The 16,599-nt window shown below is 33.7% G+C and overlaps 1 protein-coding gene across 2 annotated transcripts in view; it reads left to right on the top strand.

Annotated features, from left to right (window-relative positions):
• The window catches only part of LOC129238990 (uncharacterized), a 128,898-nt gene extending 112,705 nt beyond the window's left edge, over positions 1-16,193 (top strand). For both annotated transcript variants that reach the window (XM_054874247.1, XM_054874246.1), the window contains exons 3-5: positions 13,211-13,518; positions 14,927-15,094; positions 15,240-16,193. In XM_054874247.1, the coding sequence (XP_054730222.1) occupies positions 13,324-13,518; positions 14,927-15,094; positions 15,240-15,602 (726 nt within the window). In that variant the 5' untranslated portion in view covers positions 13,211-13,323 and the 3' untranslated portion in view covers positions 15,603-16,193. The remainder of the gene's footprint in view (positions 1-13,210; positions 13,519-14,926; positions 15,095-15,239) is intronic.
• Positions 16,194-16,599: the final 406 nt, after the last annotated feature.

Below are 16,599 nucleotides of genomic sequence, written 5' to 3'. Positions count from 1 at the left end.
TAATATTTTTGTTGTTTTTATTCCCGCTGAATTTGAATGTGATATGACTTATGACTTGAAAGCTTCAGGTGTATTAATTTCACACACAAAGCCGCTACCACGCCCCTTTATTTCTTTATGTATGCTCATCTTCACCTACCCTACTATGGCTTGTTACATTTTTTTGTACTCTCACATAAAATTTTTATGTGTCAGTTACACTAAAAATTGCATTCACTCGTCCTTGTCTAAGCTCACTCTCATGCACCGTAACATAGAACAAGGTGTCATGGTAATATTTGTGTATAATTTTTTCAGTAAAAACTGAGATGGCTTACTGGGGAATTAAGATTGAACTCTTAGTGCCTGTTTATTGAGAAAGAAATGCGATTGTGGTGCCCCTTAAAACTGTCCATATGACCGATTTTCAAGCCTTGTGTTTCTGAGCGACAATACCATGTTTTAGAAAGGAGGCCTACATATGTGCGATTCTACATTCAATCTGATTATTAATCGATGAAATGAATAACAAAAACTACAAATTATGAAAGAAATTAGCCTTGGCATTTATATAGAAAATATAACAATGTAGTTCCAGGCATGTTTTGATATTCACATATGTGTGTACATATGTATATGTAGATATTCACACATATGTTAAACGCATACGCTTTACGCATACCAAGTGGATTAGCACTAGCTTTGTGTTGTTTTGTTATTACTATTTCTCATTACATTAAAACTTGCGTTCTGTTTTTTACTTGTGAGACTTTTTCAAGCGCGCACCTACTCAGCGGCACATATAGTACATATTTACAATTTACTTATATTTACATGGGTTTTCCTAAAGTACCGAAATTACGAAATATGTATTAAGCAAACACAAAAATAGTTTGTTTCATAAGAAGAAACAGAAAAAACCGTGTGTGACCAAGTAACGGCGGAGGTGAGCGACAACAACAGAGTTGGAGTCGGACGAGCATCGTAGTGATTCATTTTAGCGATTTTAATTTAACTTGTGCTTGCTGTTGCTGTTGCTGCTAACATGCGATTGGTGCAGCCACACCAGCCTTGCATTCAGTTTGACGTCAAACATTCTTCTACACTTAGTTGTCATCATTCTGATGTGGTGATTTTTCGCACTCAACCATTTGGATATCCGCCGATGATCATGTGGACAGCGGCTGATACAGCAGCTGCTCCGGCAGACAAGCAGCAGTCAGATTTGCTCGAAGAGAGCGCAAATGTGAAATAGTAGTAAGAGCTAGTGCCTCATGTAAGAGGGGAAATCAAACTCCGATTTGTTGACTCCCGCTAAGATAAATGAAATTTCATCAGCCGAAAGTGTTGGATAAATTTAATACAGTGTCACCTACCCCGAAATGAGCGGGCACGCCGGTTGTGTAATTTGCGCGCCTCTCGCTCCCATATACACACACAAACACACACACAAAGGAGCAAACAAACACAAGCGTGCATAGGGGCAGTTAATTAATTGCCTTTATCGCAGCTCCAAAAGTGCAGCGTTAAATGAGACGGTCAGCGTGAGCGCGCTCGTTGATCGCGTGCCGCGTGATAGCATATGCACAATCAACAATTTCACAAACAAAAACCTACAAATAAACTTGTGTTGATAACGGTGAGCGCGCGCGCGCTTGCATGTACGTATATATGTATGAGGGAATATGTATGCGTGCAATTAATAAGCTTTTATTGTTAGTAATTGCATTGTTAGTATTGTTGTTTGTTGGATGTAATGTGATTGCCAGCTCGTTGGTTGGTGGATTGGTGGGCTGGCGGTGCGCACACACTTACAGCGCTGCATTCGTACACACACACAACACCCAATGAGGGTGTGTGTGGAAGGCAGAGGAAATCTTTGTAGCGTAACATAAATAATAATCACTAACATTGTACTTGCTCGCTGCTTTTGTATGAGTAAATAGTGAATAAATGCGGTTTTTGTTTGTATTAAAGAGTAGATTTGTTTTAAGCGCTCGCTGTTGAACATAATGCTGGCGATGCTTGCATTAACGCAAACAGCGAAGCTAATGCAGGCGTTGGCGTTGGCGTTGACGTTGATGCTAACGCTGACGCTGTTGTTGATGCTGACGCTGTTGTTGACGCTGACCTAGACGTCGACGAGTGGGACGCCGACCAGCACGGTTAGAAGTATTCTACATACTCCATTTCTTGCTACATCCTTTATGAATCGTCAGGCAACGGCCTGGTCTCTCGTCTACTTTGTAACACGCCCTTAATTAGCCCTCTTAATGCCACTAGTAGGATATTCATTACACATTTTGGCATATTAATAATAAACAATACTTTTTTAGCGCCACTATTTAATTACATACTTTTGCCGATGCACGCATGCCGAAGTAAGTAACAGCGGCGCGAAGCGAGCCGAGACGAGCCCAGCTACACCGTACCAAGCCACTGTACACTGCTAAAACAAAACGATACGTAGTCGTTAGCTTTGCGTGCTCACTATTGGTCAAGATCGCCCCTCTTTTCAACGGTTATTTGGTTATTTGAGAAATGCCGCTGAGTGCGTCGTAGCCTTCGCTGTGACTGAAACTTTTCGCAAACGATGATATTGCCGCTGTCGCTACACTACGCCAAATACACACGACGCGCCTCTGGGGTCGTCTATGTGAGTTTGCTCATAACCCGTATGGGTGTGTGTGTGTGCGTGTTGTTTGTATTGCCCACACACACCAACATGTGTGAGATTCTTGTTGCGGTCGTCGTTGTGTTGCGACTTCATTCATACGCCACTCAGCCTCATATAAAACCCCATGGTTTTTGGATTTGATTACAATAAGCATTCAATAGCGAACTAGTGAAATTGAAAGGAGATCGCGCGCTCTAAGAAGAACTTCAGAAATAAAATCATTAATTAGAAGAAGTATTAATTTATGTGTTTAATATAAACATACAAAAAAAACATAATAATCTGAAAATTTACAAGCTTGTTGAAATCCTGTATTTTCTCCATTTTGCACGTTGCAAAGCGGGAGACATTTTTAAACAGTATTTTTTCTGTGACTGAAAATTTGGTTTCCATACGAATCTGGTAAACTAAAAAACACAGATTTTTCAAAAAAAAAAAAAAAACATCCAAGTTTAAATTAATAATAATTTATCCTTGAAATTGTGAAAGTGGTGAACTATAAAGAGAAAATTGGTTTGACTGCAATTTAAACGCACATTCCGTTTCTGGCATCATTCTGTGATAATATACATTAAGAAAGTATAAAAAAATAAAAAAAAATGTTTAACAAAATGCAACAGCAACAGGTGAACATTACCAACTACACCCATAGTGCACTGGATTGTGCTGAATCACGCACAGTGCGCACAATAAATACAAAACAGGCGCAACAACAACGCCAGCGTACCGCTTGCAACCAATCAAATGAATTATACAGCAATAGCGTCAGTGTGACTTCTACAGCTGTCCCGCATCTTAGCGAGGCTCCACATTTGGACAATGGCTATTTGGCCATTGGAAATCCCAACAATAGTAACGTCACCTGCTCAATGACATCGACGAAAGCCGGCACCGCCTCAGTATCGAAAATGCAAAACGCGCGACTAAGCGTCAAAGCGCGTTCGCCAAAGAGGGCACCGTTGATGAGTAAGTCCTACAAGCATTAAAAAAATTAATAATAATAAAAAAAATAAATAAAACAATAGGCTAATAAGTAAATAAACTGAGTACACGTAAATGTCCAGAAAATACGTGTAAGTGTAGGTGTGTGCGCTACTGCCTTTGGAATTTTGTGGATTTGTTGTCAACTTAATAAATATTTCGGGTTTTAGAAATGGTGAATTTTAGACGGCGTTCAATTGAAGTTAGTGACTGAATTCGTATTCGAGATATGGTTTTTGCGATTTTTTGTATTATTTGATTATAATTAATGTGGGCATGTTTTGCAATTTACGCTAAAGTATTCTTCTTGACTCGACATTTTATAAAAAAAGGAAGCAATAACATTTTTTGATAGCACAAAAGATGCTATATAAGAAATTTGGAGAAATGTGTGCCATTTTTGTGACTTAAAAATTGTGAACAATGTTTGAAAACCTAACTTATGTCAGTAATTTTATTTCTAACTTGCTTGGGCACACAAATTTTTTAAACTTGCAAAGTAAAAGTAATGAGTGATATTTGCATTCACTTCGTTTATTGAAATTTTATGCATTTTTGGTTTTTGTTAATTCGCCGAAACCGTCAAACTTCAATCCACAACAGCGCAGAGGTGCCAAAGGGGACTGTAAAACTATGCAAAAAAGTATTGCAGGTTAAAAGCTTAGGTTAATAATAAAATGGAACGTCAATTGAGCTGTATTTGAACATTTTATTCAAAGAAAGTGGAAAATTTCGTATGTCTTTAGAACAAAAAAAAAAAAAAAAAAAAAAAAAAAATATTTTTGGCATTAAATTATTTTTATTTTTCAACCAAATCATATTTGTGCGCAAACGATTATGCAACGAACTTAAAAGCATAAGTTCGTGAGGTTTCTTAAACTAAAAAATAATAATTAATATTCAAAAATTAATAAAAATTGGCTGCATTCAATTTAATTTCAATTCATTCAATGCATTCAGTTTAAAATCTTTAATTGGGAAAAACTGAGAACTGAAATTCTATTCTTAAATTAAAAAATAATAATTAAAATTTAAAATTTTACAAAAATTTTCTTCACTAAATTAAATTTCTTTTTAATTCTTTAATTGGCCAAAACTTTAGGGCCGCCTTAAATCGAAGAAACACAAATTTTTTGGCATTAAATAGTTTTTGTTTTTTTTATTGAACCATATTTTTTTCTGGCAAAAACGTATGTTTTTCCTTCTTAAATCAGAAACAGTAACATTTTTTGGTATTAAATTATTTTTATTTTTCAACCAAATCATATTTGTACGCAAAAGATAATGCATGAACTTAAAAGCATAAGCATATTAATAAAAATGGGTTGCATTCAATTTAATTTCTTTTTAAATTCTTTAATTGGGAAAAACTGAGAACTGAAATTCTATTCTTAAATTAAAAAATAATAATTGAAATTAAAAATTTTATAAAAATTTTCTTCACTAAATTTTCTTTTTCTTTCTTTAATTGGCCAAAACTTCAGCGCCTTCAATCGAAGAAACATACATTTTTTGGCTTTAATTTTTTCTATTTTTTTATTGAACCATATTTTTTCTGGCAAAACCTTATGCTATTCCTTCTTAAATCAGAAACAGTAGCATTTTTTGGCATTAAATTATTTTTATTTTTTTTGAACAATATTTTTTTCTGCCAAAAACTTATGCCTTACCTTCTTAAATCAGAAACAGTAATATTTTTCGGTATTAAATTAATATTATTTTAATTTGCCTTTTTTTTAACTTCTAATGAACAAATTCATAAGCGCATTTTCATTGTGCAATATTAACAGCAAATAAAAATTAAAGAATTTTTTTTAGATCTGCATAGCCGTAGAAAAGCTTTTTCGAATAGCATTACATTTCTCTTACGAAAAAATTCTTCTGCCGATAATTCTTTTTATATTATTAGCCGATAGCCCTGGTAGCTAGTGCTGTAAACATATTGATTTACAATTTTAATTTAATAAATAAATAACAATAATAATACAGATAAAATTTTAATGAAAGCGAACATCCAAGTAGTTTAGTTTTCATAATAGCAATGACATGCGCGCTCATTCATATTTCATCATTTCAAATCGCTCTTACTGTTGTATCAGTACCCACACCACACTAAAAAAAACAACCTCAACATCCATGATGTCTCATTAATAAAACCCCTTCATACAGAAAATGATACACTAGAAACTCCCGCTAGAATTACACTTGGAAAGTATGCGTTCCCCTACATATGTGTTTCATGTGTTGTTTGTGTGATTATGCATAATTTGCGTATAGTTACTGAACCAAATTTGTTGGTCTCAGTTTTTGTTCTTGGCTTTGATAAGAGATTGTGGTCATGCTGACTGCGATTGTGACTCTGTTATTGCGCTCTTGCTCGCAATAATGTACTCCTTACATATACACACATATACACATAGGTACTCCTCCATATGCACACACCAGCAGATTTGCATGCCAAAGCGATCTGTACGGTCAATATTCTCACTTTAGAGGGGAAAACACAAACTTCGCCATATGAGTAGAGGTTCTAAGTCAAAATTTGATGTAGCGTGGGGCAAAACTCAAATGCTTTGATACGAAGAACATATTTTGTTGCGCTCACAAACGTATCACTTATATAGTATATTCGATAGATATAAATATAGCATCTTCGTAATTTTGTTTTGATATTATGAAAGAAATATAATTTTATTATCGCTATGGGCGGCAAATAGTTTTTTCATTCGAATTTTTTTTGTTATCCAATTATACTAGGTGACTTACCATTAGCTGCAGAGAAAAAATGCATTTTAAAAAGCACAATTTGATATACATTTATGTATATGCTCGCAATATAAATCGAACACAAGAATGGTAGAGGGGCTTGATCGTCACTAGTGCGGCACGCTTAAATTTCTGACCTTTTGCTATGTCGCATGCAAGTTTACAATAACTTCTGCTCACAAAGACAATTTTGGATTCAAAATGAATTTGAGGTATTCCCAACTACAGTCTCCTCAAACAAGTGTCTACCGAACTCTTTGCTCGCTAGATAGCGCTCAAACGACAGTGGGAGAGAGAGTGGAATTAGACATTTGGGCTCTAACTTTTTCGCTACACCTGCGGTTAGTGCGGGTGAAAATATCATGCACCTGGTGAAATACATCAGTAGCTTGAAGCGAACGCAATCGCCACCGTTGGTCATCATCCTCTAATCCAAAGCCCTTTCTTCCTGTTTGTTTCCTCCTATCTGGCTCCTTACCTTCTTCTTTCCCCTCCCTTCCCCCTATATGGTATCACAACGTACATATTTTGAATATTTGTCCAAGTGGGCTCCTTTCAAGGGCAGCCATTTATCCTAACCATCCTAACCGAATCTCAAATTGAGAGAAAAAAATAAAGATAATAAATTTAAGGCTGCTCTCACTTCATGGAAACAAATTTGAGCTACAGTTAAATTGAAGGTTGATCTACCTTCATAGAGAAAAATTTGAACTACATCACGCAAGTCTAATGATATAGCAAAAATATATACATATATATATAATTGGCGTGTACACCCTTTTTGTGTGTTTCGCCGAGCTCCTCCTCCTATTTGTGGTGTGCGTCTTGATATTATTCCACAAATGGAGGGACCCACAGTTTTAAGCCGACGCCGTACGGGAGATATAATATTTTTTTTGAGGAGCTTTCGTGGCAGAAATTACTCGAAGGCTTTCATTAAATAAGTAATAATCACAAATTAAAAGAAAATATGTAGTATTTTTAAAATAAAACAAAAAGTCAATAAAAAAAAGATTCTGTTATGCATGAAAGCGTTTTATTCAGTTTTTTAGTACTCCTTCTATTTTTGCCATGTCCTCCACCTTCTTAAACTACCCACATGGATTTTTTTTGTAAATTTCAATGAAATAGCAAGGCTGTATTTGTATTTAAAAATATACTTTAGCGCTTATAAAAAATGTATATTTATAGCTATCACACAAATACATAAAAAATAAAAATAATTGGCGCGTACACTGCTGTTAGGTGTTTGACCAAGCTCCTTCTCTTTCTTCACGTTGTTCCACAAAGGGAGCGACCTACAGTTTTAAGCCGACTACGAATGGCAAATTGTTTTTGTTCTTTTTATGAGGAGATTTTTCGTGGCAGAAATGCACTCGGAGGTTTGATATTGCTCGCCGAGGGGCGATCGCTATTAGAAGGAATATTTCTCTCATTTTGCTGTCTCATGCACGGAGATGCGCACTTACGCACTCCCATACAAAAATTTATATTTATCTATACTTTAAATAGATTTTGTTACTTCAAGGAGACTTTTCTTAACCAAGCAGCAATGAAAGCTTTAATATTATTACTATTTTTTTTTTAATATTTAATTTTTTATTGTTGTATCTTTTGTCTATCTCTTAGTTTTCCACTCGGCAGATATTTTCGTAGTCACTTTCTGATCAGACTGAGATGGAAACTTCATGAAAAAGAACTCACTAGAAGCAACTAGCGCAAGCTAGTTTGATGTTTTTACTTCACCTAATATTTTTTATTGAAATGATGTTTTTACTTCACCTAACATTTTCGTATGGCGTGCACTCCATTATTTAGCTATTTTATATACAATTAAACTCATAAAGGTTGTACCAAGTTTCATTGAAACGTAAAGTTTCTAAATGCCCTCACAAAGGAATTATCCTTTCGGACACTCTGCATATGATTCCAATTCTATCACAGCCGCGAGCAATTCTTCTCAAGTTTAAAGCAATTTCTAATCCTTCAGAAATTCAACCTTCATTTCGACCCACTCACTTGCATGCTCGTGTGGAAACTACTTTCTACGAAACACTTTCTCCTCACATACACATTTGTGCATGAGGCTCAGCGCTTCGCTGTCACACTTTCCCTAAGTACCACGCACTAGCCGCCTACGCTCTGCGTTTGCCTCGTATCAACGCCTACTAACTACCAGATTTGAGCTAAAGCCTTCATGCCATCCACACATCTGAACAATGAAAAATTCTACACTTTCCCTTTCTCCACCTACATACAGTTAATTAGAAATAGATCTATTTTTATACTTTGGTACATGATTTTTATCACCTCTCCAGTTCGGTATCCAGGGGTAACCCGCCGCCATACATTGACAAAAGCAAACAAATAAAAATAAAGAAGTCGAAGCAAATAAAACTTGTACATATTTGTGTAGCATAAACACATGTAGAGTATATCTAATTAATTAATAACAAAATGGTGTTCAAATAAATAAATATAATTGCAACAATGGCTATAATTAAAAAGCGAAAGAGGAATCGCGCACAAATAGTACGTATGTATGTATGTGTATGCGTGTGTGTATGAAAATATTGAATGATTGTTATAGCGATAAATTGAGCTGAGAGTTCAGCATGCAGGATACTCATGAATGATTTTCACTTACAGGTCAATGCGCGTGCACCTACGCACGTTATCGAGAGTACTGATTCAAGCATATGTGTGTATGCCTGTGTGTAGGGGTGCTTGATGACAATGAGTCAACGCGTGCTCTTTGAAGCTCATTAATAAATATAAATTCATTAGATTGCTTCAGTGCAGCGCAATGTGTGTGAGCATATTTTGTAGGCATAGGCTAACGCACACCTCTGCGCATACATACGTATGCATGTACATACTAATCCAATTAAGGGGCATACGAATATTCACAAACGCTATGAGAATGAGAAAGAAATATAAATTTAAGACCCACTATTGGTTCTATTTTAAGGAATTAGCATGTACGTGAATATGCATATATACAGGTGCATACACATCAATTAAATTTGGATTATAAATAAAAAAAATATATAAACATTTATACAATGCAAAGAAAACCACTGCCAATGTATGTATGTATGTATGTGTGTACTAAATAACACTTGCCTACATATAGCGAATTATAGGGCATACATAGACGCATACATATTTACAAATGAATCACTGTACTAAAATAAGTTATAAATAAATTATTAAAAACAAATACAAAGCAAAATAAAAAAAAGAAGAAATTACGACTAGTTTTTCGGCACTATTTTTTGCATAAAACGACTCAGTCTATGCTAATTGTTAAGTACTCAGTACTCATACGACACGTACTCACATGAATTATACATATGTAAATATATATGTATGTAAGGCTGTTGCGGCGGCTTATTAGTCACTAGTTTGGAAGCGCAAATATCAAATTGTTGATGAGGAGCTAGAAAATAATGAATGGAAGTGTCGAAGTGTATGTATGTATGTATGTGTGCAAATACATAATTTTTTTTAATACATTTGTGAACAGTTTTATACTTTTTTTTATAAAAACTTTGATTTTTTACTTCAATTTGGAAGAAACTTAAATTTTTGAGAAAAATTTTTAAATTGTATTTCTTATTTTTTAATTTCCTTTTTTTAATATATTCTCATAAAAATTTAATTTTTTTCTTATTTAAAATATCAAATATAAAATTCAAAATAATTTCAGATTTTCATCAAAAAATTCTTAAATAATATAATATTAAACCGCTCATTTCAATTACTTTTAAGGCTTTTTGTTTTTTGTACTATTTTTGAAAAACAAAAAAAAAAAATCAACATTAATTACAAAATTTCAACAACATTTCAAAGAACATTAAACTGCTCATTCTAATTTTTAAAAAGAATTTTTTTGTTTTATTTTTGAAAAACGCTAAGAAACTCAAAATAAATTCCAATTTTTTTGTTATGTTTTTTTTTACGATTTTTTTATTTGGTTTTCGAAAAACAAAAAGAAATTCAGCATCAATTCCCAAGACTTTTTTTCGTTTTACAAGATTTTTTTATTTTATTTTTGAATAACAAAAAGAAATTAAGCATGAATTTTGAATACTTTGACTTGGTTTTGAAGAAAAATTTTGCAATTTCAATCTTTAAAAATTAAAGATTTTTATCAAATAGTTTTCATAGTTTTCCATACACAAAATTTTCATCAAAAAGTTCTTAAATAACATTAAACTACTCATTTTAATTTTTTTTTTTGAAAAAAAAGAACAAAAATGCAGTATAAATTCGCAGGAATATTAAATTTTTATCATTATTTCAAGAGCTTATTAAATATTTTTGCTTGTTTTTGAAGCAAACTTTAAAAATTTCATTCTTCGAGAATTTAAAATTTTTATCAAATGGTTGGCGATTCCCATTGAGTGAATTTTAAATTTCATAGAAAAGCTTAGAAATGTTATGCTTTAAAACAAATTGGATTTGAATTGAATTGGAATAGAGTTTATAAATATTGAAATTTAAAAAACACATTTTTTTTTTAATTTTGTAAAAATAGATATTTAAAAAAATATATTTTTTTTATGACAGATAGCTCAAAAAACACTTTTAATACAAAATAAAAAAATAATTAAAAATAAAATAAACTGAATTAAAAACGAAATAAATCAAAATAAAAAAAATAATTAAAAATAAAATAAATATTTTTTTAAGTAAATAGTTAATGAAGTAGCACTGGCAACACAATATAAGTATATTACATTGCTACGATCAGTTTTGCAAATGGGTCCTCATGCTTTTTATAAACAGATTTTCACCACAAAAATTCTATTATCATGTCTGTAAAACAAATAAGGTGGTTGTAGTTGTTTTTATTAAAAAATTCGTTTCCTTTCAATAAAATAACCTTCATCAGTCCAACTCCGACTACGCAATCCACAGTATTTTTGCGTAGAACTCCTTTTCGCGTGGGTCTAAGTGAGATCTTGTAGATCTTCTTTTACAGGTCAGCCAACACTACCTAACCTAAGCTAACCTAACGTGGTCAATGAAGTATTTAAAAAATTATGTAAAGCAGATTTTAGATTATATTCATATTAGGTTAGCTTTTGGTTTAGGGTTATTAGTAGTTTTCTTATAAAACTTGATTTTTAATGAGCATTAATTTTTTTGTAAAATTTTTTTTACCACTTTTCACCAAAATATTCTTATTCTACACGTGAAGCTAATGCCACAGCATTGAAATCATTTTTTATTCGCTTCAAGCAAAAATAAACAAAACACAATTCACGTTGAACATAATAAAAAATGTTTTGACACATTAATATTACCCAGTTAAATTATTATCACACGCACAAACGCCGCACGCCGCAAACCAAAAAGTGTAGCAACAAAAAAATTTCCTCCTATAAAGTGCATTCCGCAAGCGCTTGACGGCGCTCTGCTTGCTCAGATTATCAATTAATTGGACTATCGCCACCGTAGCCGGTTTGTTTAGAAAGCCGCTACGAACGACCACACACACACACACACTGCACGCCGGGCGACACACATACCTACAATGCGAACGTGCATACAAATGCGCGCACTTCATATCACAACTGACAGCAATTTTTCACCAAGATCACTCCCCTTCGAAATCGAACTGTTGCATGGCAAAGGATAATTAGCAATTTTCTAATGCTCAGACTATGCCGGGCCAACACATACATAGGTACATACATGTACATATGAATGCTGGGATAAATGCGCGCGCACATTTCAAATTGCTACCAAATGAAAATTGCGATCGGCGCGCATGCGTGGTATGCGCTTTACACAATTCCTGCAGTAACATTGCAAAAACCACAAAGCAGACCAACCACAGTGGCAGCAGTATTGCCTATTAAAAGCGCACACCAACCAATCAATTTCTATTGGTGGCGGCTAGCAGCTAGCAGCTGGCGACTGGCGACTGGCGGCCTTTGCCTTGATCTTGAATCAGCCTAGACGAATTAAGTCTAAGTCAGTCTACATTAGACCACCTGTTAAGCGCTGAGCACACAATTGCATACTCGTACATGCATATCTACATATCGCAAAAGGCGGCAATCATTCGTTCGATCGCTCGATCGATCGTGCTGCATGCCACCACGGCAGCTTAACTGGTTGCAAGTTGTGATCTTTAAAAAATTTTACAAATTATTATGTGTGCTCATGCGTCGCACTAATTGCGCTCATATATACGCAAAAGCACACTTTTATCTATTTGCACCAACACAAGCAAGCTTCACACACACACACTCACACATAAGTGTATGCCAGTTGTTGCATTGCTGCTTGCTGCTGCGATTAGTTGGCCACAACGCGCAAACCTATTTTACAACCACCAACTGCTAGAGCTGCCATTGCAAATGCATTCGCTTTGCAATATTATTGTCGGCCAGCTGTGGCAGTGTGTGAAAATTTCGTGGCCCTCATTGGCGCATATTTCAGTTGCATGCGCTCGTGTGTGTGCCGATTGTTTTTTGTGAGAATCTAAAGCTCTCGATGCTGGTATGCATTTGTGCGTGTATGTGAATGCCTGTGTGCGTGTGTGTGTGTTTGTGTGAGTAAGCAAGGAAGGCAAAGTGCTAGCACGCTTTCGGTCATAGAAAAATTAGAAACAAAATGCAAAATATTTCTAGCCAAATTTACGCTTACTTATAAATATTGAAATCTACTACTAAATATTATATTATTTTTTATATTAGTCAGGAATATAAATTTTTTTTGCTTTAAAAATCACTTTCCTTACTATTTGACTTCATTTTCATAAATTCTTTGTTTTTGCTCTCTTTACAGAGTCCACTGCTCTCCTCCCCATCATTTGCTTTGCCATACTCGCGCACGTTTCCAGTGCTTCAGCTCGAACATTACCCGTAAGAAGACAAATACTGCACACTCTCGAAAGCCGGATGCAGCATCATAAGAATCTGATGCTTCAGGAAAGCGAGCGTATGCCCAGCCACACTGTACCCACATATCGCCATCATCACCTAAACATTCGTTCGCTTGACATGAACTGCATGGACATTGCAAAAGTTGTGCGTAGCTTGAAAATTCAAGCTGAGGTGTCGCTACAAACGCTCAAGGACAATGTGCATAACTATGTAAGTACTTTAAATATGCATTAATTGAAGTATTACATGAAATAGTTGGAAGTATTTTGGGAAGTATTTAAATGAAAATATTTTATGTTGTTGTGTATTGCAACTGTTTAGCCGAAAGTCTACTTTTCACGAGGTTTCAGATGAATTATTTTAAAGCTTTTATCGATAAAAGTTGAGCTGTTTCAAAAATTGTCACTGCTGTGAAAGTTTTGCAATAACTTTTAGAAGGTTTCATATTCAGAAAGAAGATATCACAATATGTAAACTTTTCTTCGAAAGCGTTTTCGAATGTAGAAAAGCAATAAATACATTTAAAAAGTTTTCATTATGTCAAAAGCTTTCACTTTGGTAACTTTAATATTCAGCAAGAAAATGTGTTGTTCAACTTTGGCATATTTAAAGCTTTTTCTTTCGGAAAAAGATATCACAACTTAAACAGCTTTGACTTTTTCGAAAGTAGCAAAACAATAAATACATTTTAAAAGTTTTCATTATGTCAAAAGCTTTCACTTTGGTAACTTTAATATTCAGCAAGACAACTTTTTTCAACTTTTGGCATACTTAAAACTATTTCTTCCAGAAGCTTTCAGTTTCATCATTTTAAAAGTATTAATGATTTCAAAAAGTCTCAATGCTTTAAAAGCTTTATCTTTAAGAAGCTTTTGTACTCAGAAACAAAATATCACGATTTGAACAGTTTTCACTTTTGCGAAAGTAGAAAAAAAACTGTAAAAAGCTTTCATTCATCAAACGTTCTCACTTTGGTAGCTTACATATTCAGAAGGAAAATATATTCTCAACTTTTGGCATAATTAAAGCTTTTTATTTCGGAAATATATATCACAACTTGAAGAGCTTTCACTTTTTCAAAAGTTTTTTCGAAAGCTTTTTCAAAGCTTTAGAAACTTTTAAAAAGCTTTAAATATGTCAAAAGCTTTCACTTTGGTTGTTTATATATCCAGCAGGAAAATATCTTTTCAGCTTTCGATATAGTTAAAGCTTTTCTTTCTGAAATTTTCAGACTTTTAATTGTTTCAAAAACATTCACTGCTTGAAAAGCTTTATCTTTTAGGGACCCTCATACTAGATGAAAAAAATCACAATTTGAAGAGCTTTCACTTTTCAGCTCAAAACCTTTCAATATATTAATAGATAGCTTTTTATTGCAATACCTTTTGCATTAAAAAGGAAAGTATTTTTAAGTTTTATGCCTTCTTCTGAAGATGCACCACTTTTTTTTCAAAAGCTTTAAGTAGTTCAAAAAATGTAGTATTAACTTGGTATAAGCATAGTCAAAACGAGGTTTCAGCAACTTTCTAGTAAATAACTTTTGATTCTTATTTATTTTTTATATTTTATTTCTTATTAGACAAACTATTCTAAACAATTTTCCTCTAATTTTTTTCAGACTCTTCCCCGTTTCAATACAACACCTGAAAATGCCACAGAATATTGGATTAAATCCAAATTGAATTTGTCGCATCCATATCAAAAGTTCTTGGACCGTGATTTCACGAAATCAGTAGTGAGTCATGACTTTAGTCATTTGGAGGGCAAGACATTGGATGAAGAATTGGTAAGCATTTAGAAATGTAAGAGTATTAAGTGATGTAAAAAAAATATTAAAAAAAATTCTTTGCTAAATATAGTAGCATTTCCTTTCGCATTACACCAAAACTAATTATCACCCCTCTATCTTTCTTTTTATTCTTCTACTTCAGCTCAAAGTCGAACTGAACAAAATCTACAAGACCATCAAAACGTTACAAATCATTTTCACACGCCTCTCAGAGGAAAATCAAAAGAACGAGCAAGCTTTAATGCATAGATATCGTCAGGGTTTCAATGACATGAACAAATATTTGGATGTCACACGTGTCGAATTGAATAACAATCTACAGATCACAAAATCCGCTATTGATACGCTTCAAATTACAATGGAAAACTTCGATGAGAACAGTGTCACCTACAATGAGACCGTCTTCGCGAAAGACTGGTTGATGGTTGTCGAAAATATAAGTTTCCTGCAGTATCTGGATCAGCTCTATGCATTGTTGTTGAAGATGTGCAACGGTACAAAATGATATCTCAACGCAAAAGACATGTAAATACTCGTACTCGTAAAATATATGTAATAAGAATATATTTGTAAACGCCTGAGAGGCCGTCGTCACACCAATTCGATACAAACCGAGCCAGCAACAAATCATATGCAGGAGAACGAACGCAGACGAAGACAAACGAGCACAAATATATGTATGCACGAGTATGTCAATAAAATAGATATATGTACATACACGTGTACATGCGTAGGCAAAATGCATGTTCGTTAAATTGGGAGCCAAGCAGCGGCGGTGTTGCTTTTTTTCGTTGATCTCTTCCTGCTCAAATCATCTCGTTTTACTACAGCCTGAGGGATGTATAGGACGGATGCGCGCGCTGATGGGTTGTAAGTGAATTTGGGTGTGCGATTTTTAGCTAGAGACTATATCCTATTTATGCTTTATTTTTATTACGGATTCAAAAAGCTTTTGCTTTTCCATTATGACAATACCTTAATTATTATTATTATTATTAATATTGATATTATTAATTTTATAAGACATTTTTTAGAAACTTAATTTATGAGAGATTTGACGATATTGATTTGCTTACAATTTTTTCGATTTCAACTTTGAAGAAAATCAAGATATCAAGCAACCAAAAACATAAAAATAAAAATAAAAAAATATAATATAATAATCAAGTTACGCCATCTGTTGTAAAACCGCACGAACTTATCCATAGACCTATTATATAAATATGAAACAACAACAAAAAAATAAGATTGAGAGATTGTAAATAAAAATATAGAAAAAAAAATATTGTGTCAAAATAATTCGTAAACAATAGTGGCGAAAAATGCGAAAGTAGCAAAAATAAATGCAAAATAAATTGACTGAATTTGTGCGACACTGTAGCGTGTAGAGGTGCAGACAAAATGGCACAAACAACGTGAAATCTAAATAAAAGCAGACTTTAAAAATAGTTTTGATTGCTTTATGTTTTATTTTTATTTTTTTTTAATTATCCGATTGACGG

Source organism: Anastrepha obliqua, chromosome 2 (genome assembly GCF_027943255.1).
Source record: "Anastrepha obliqua isolate idAnaObli1 chromosome 2, idAnaObli1_1.0, whole genome shotgun sequence".
Lineage (NCBI taxonomy): Eukaryota > Metazoa > Arthropoda > Insecta > Diptera > Tephritidae > Anastrepha > Anastrepha obliqua.
The sequence above is the reverse complement of the archived record's forward strand: the minus strand, read 5'-3'. Positions and strand labels throughout refer to the sequence as shown.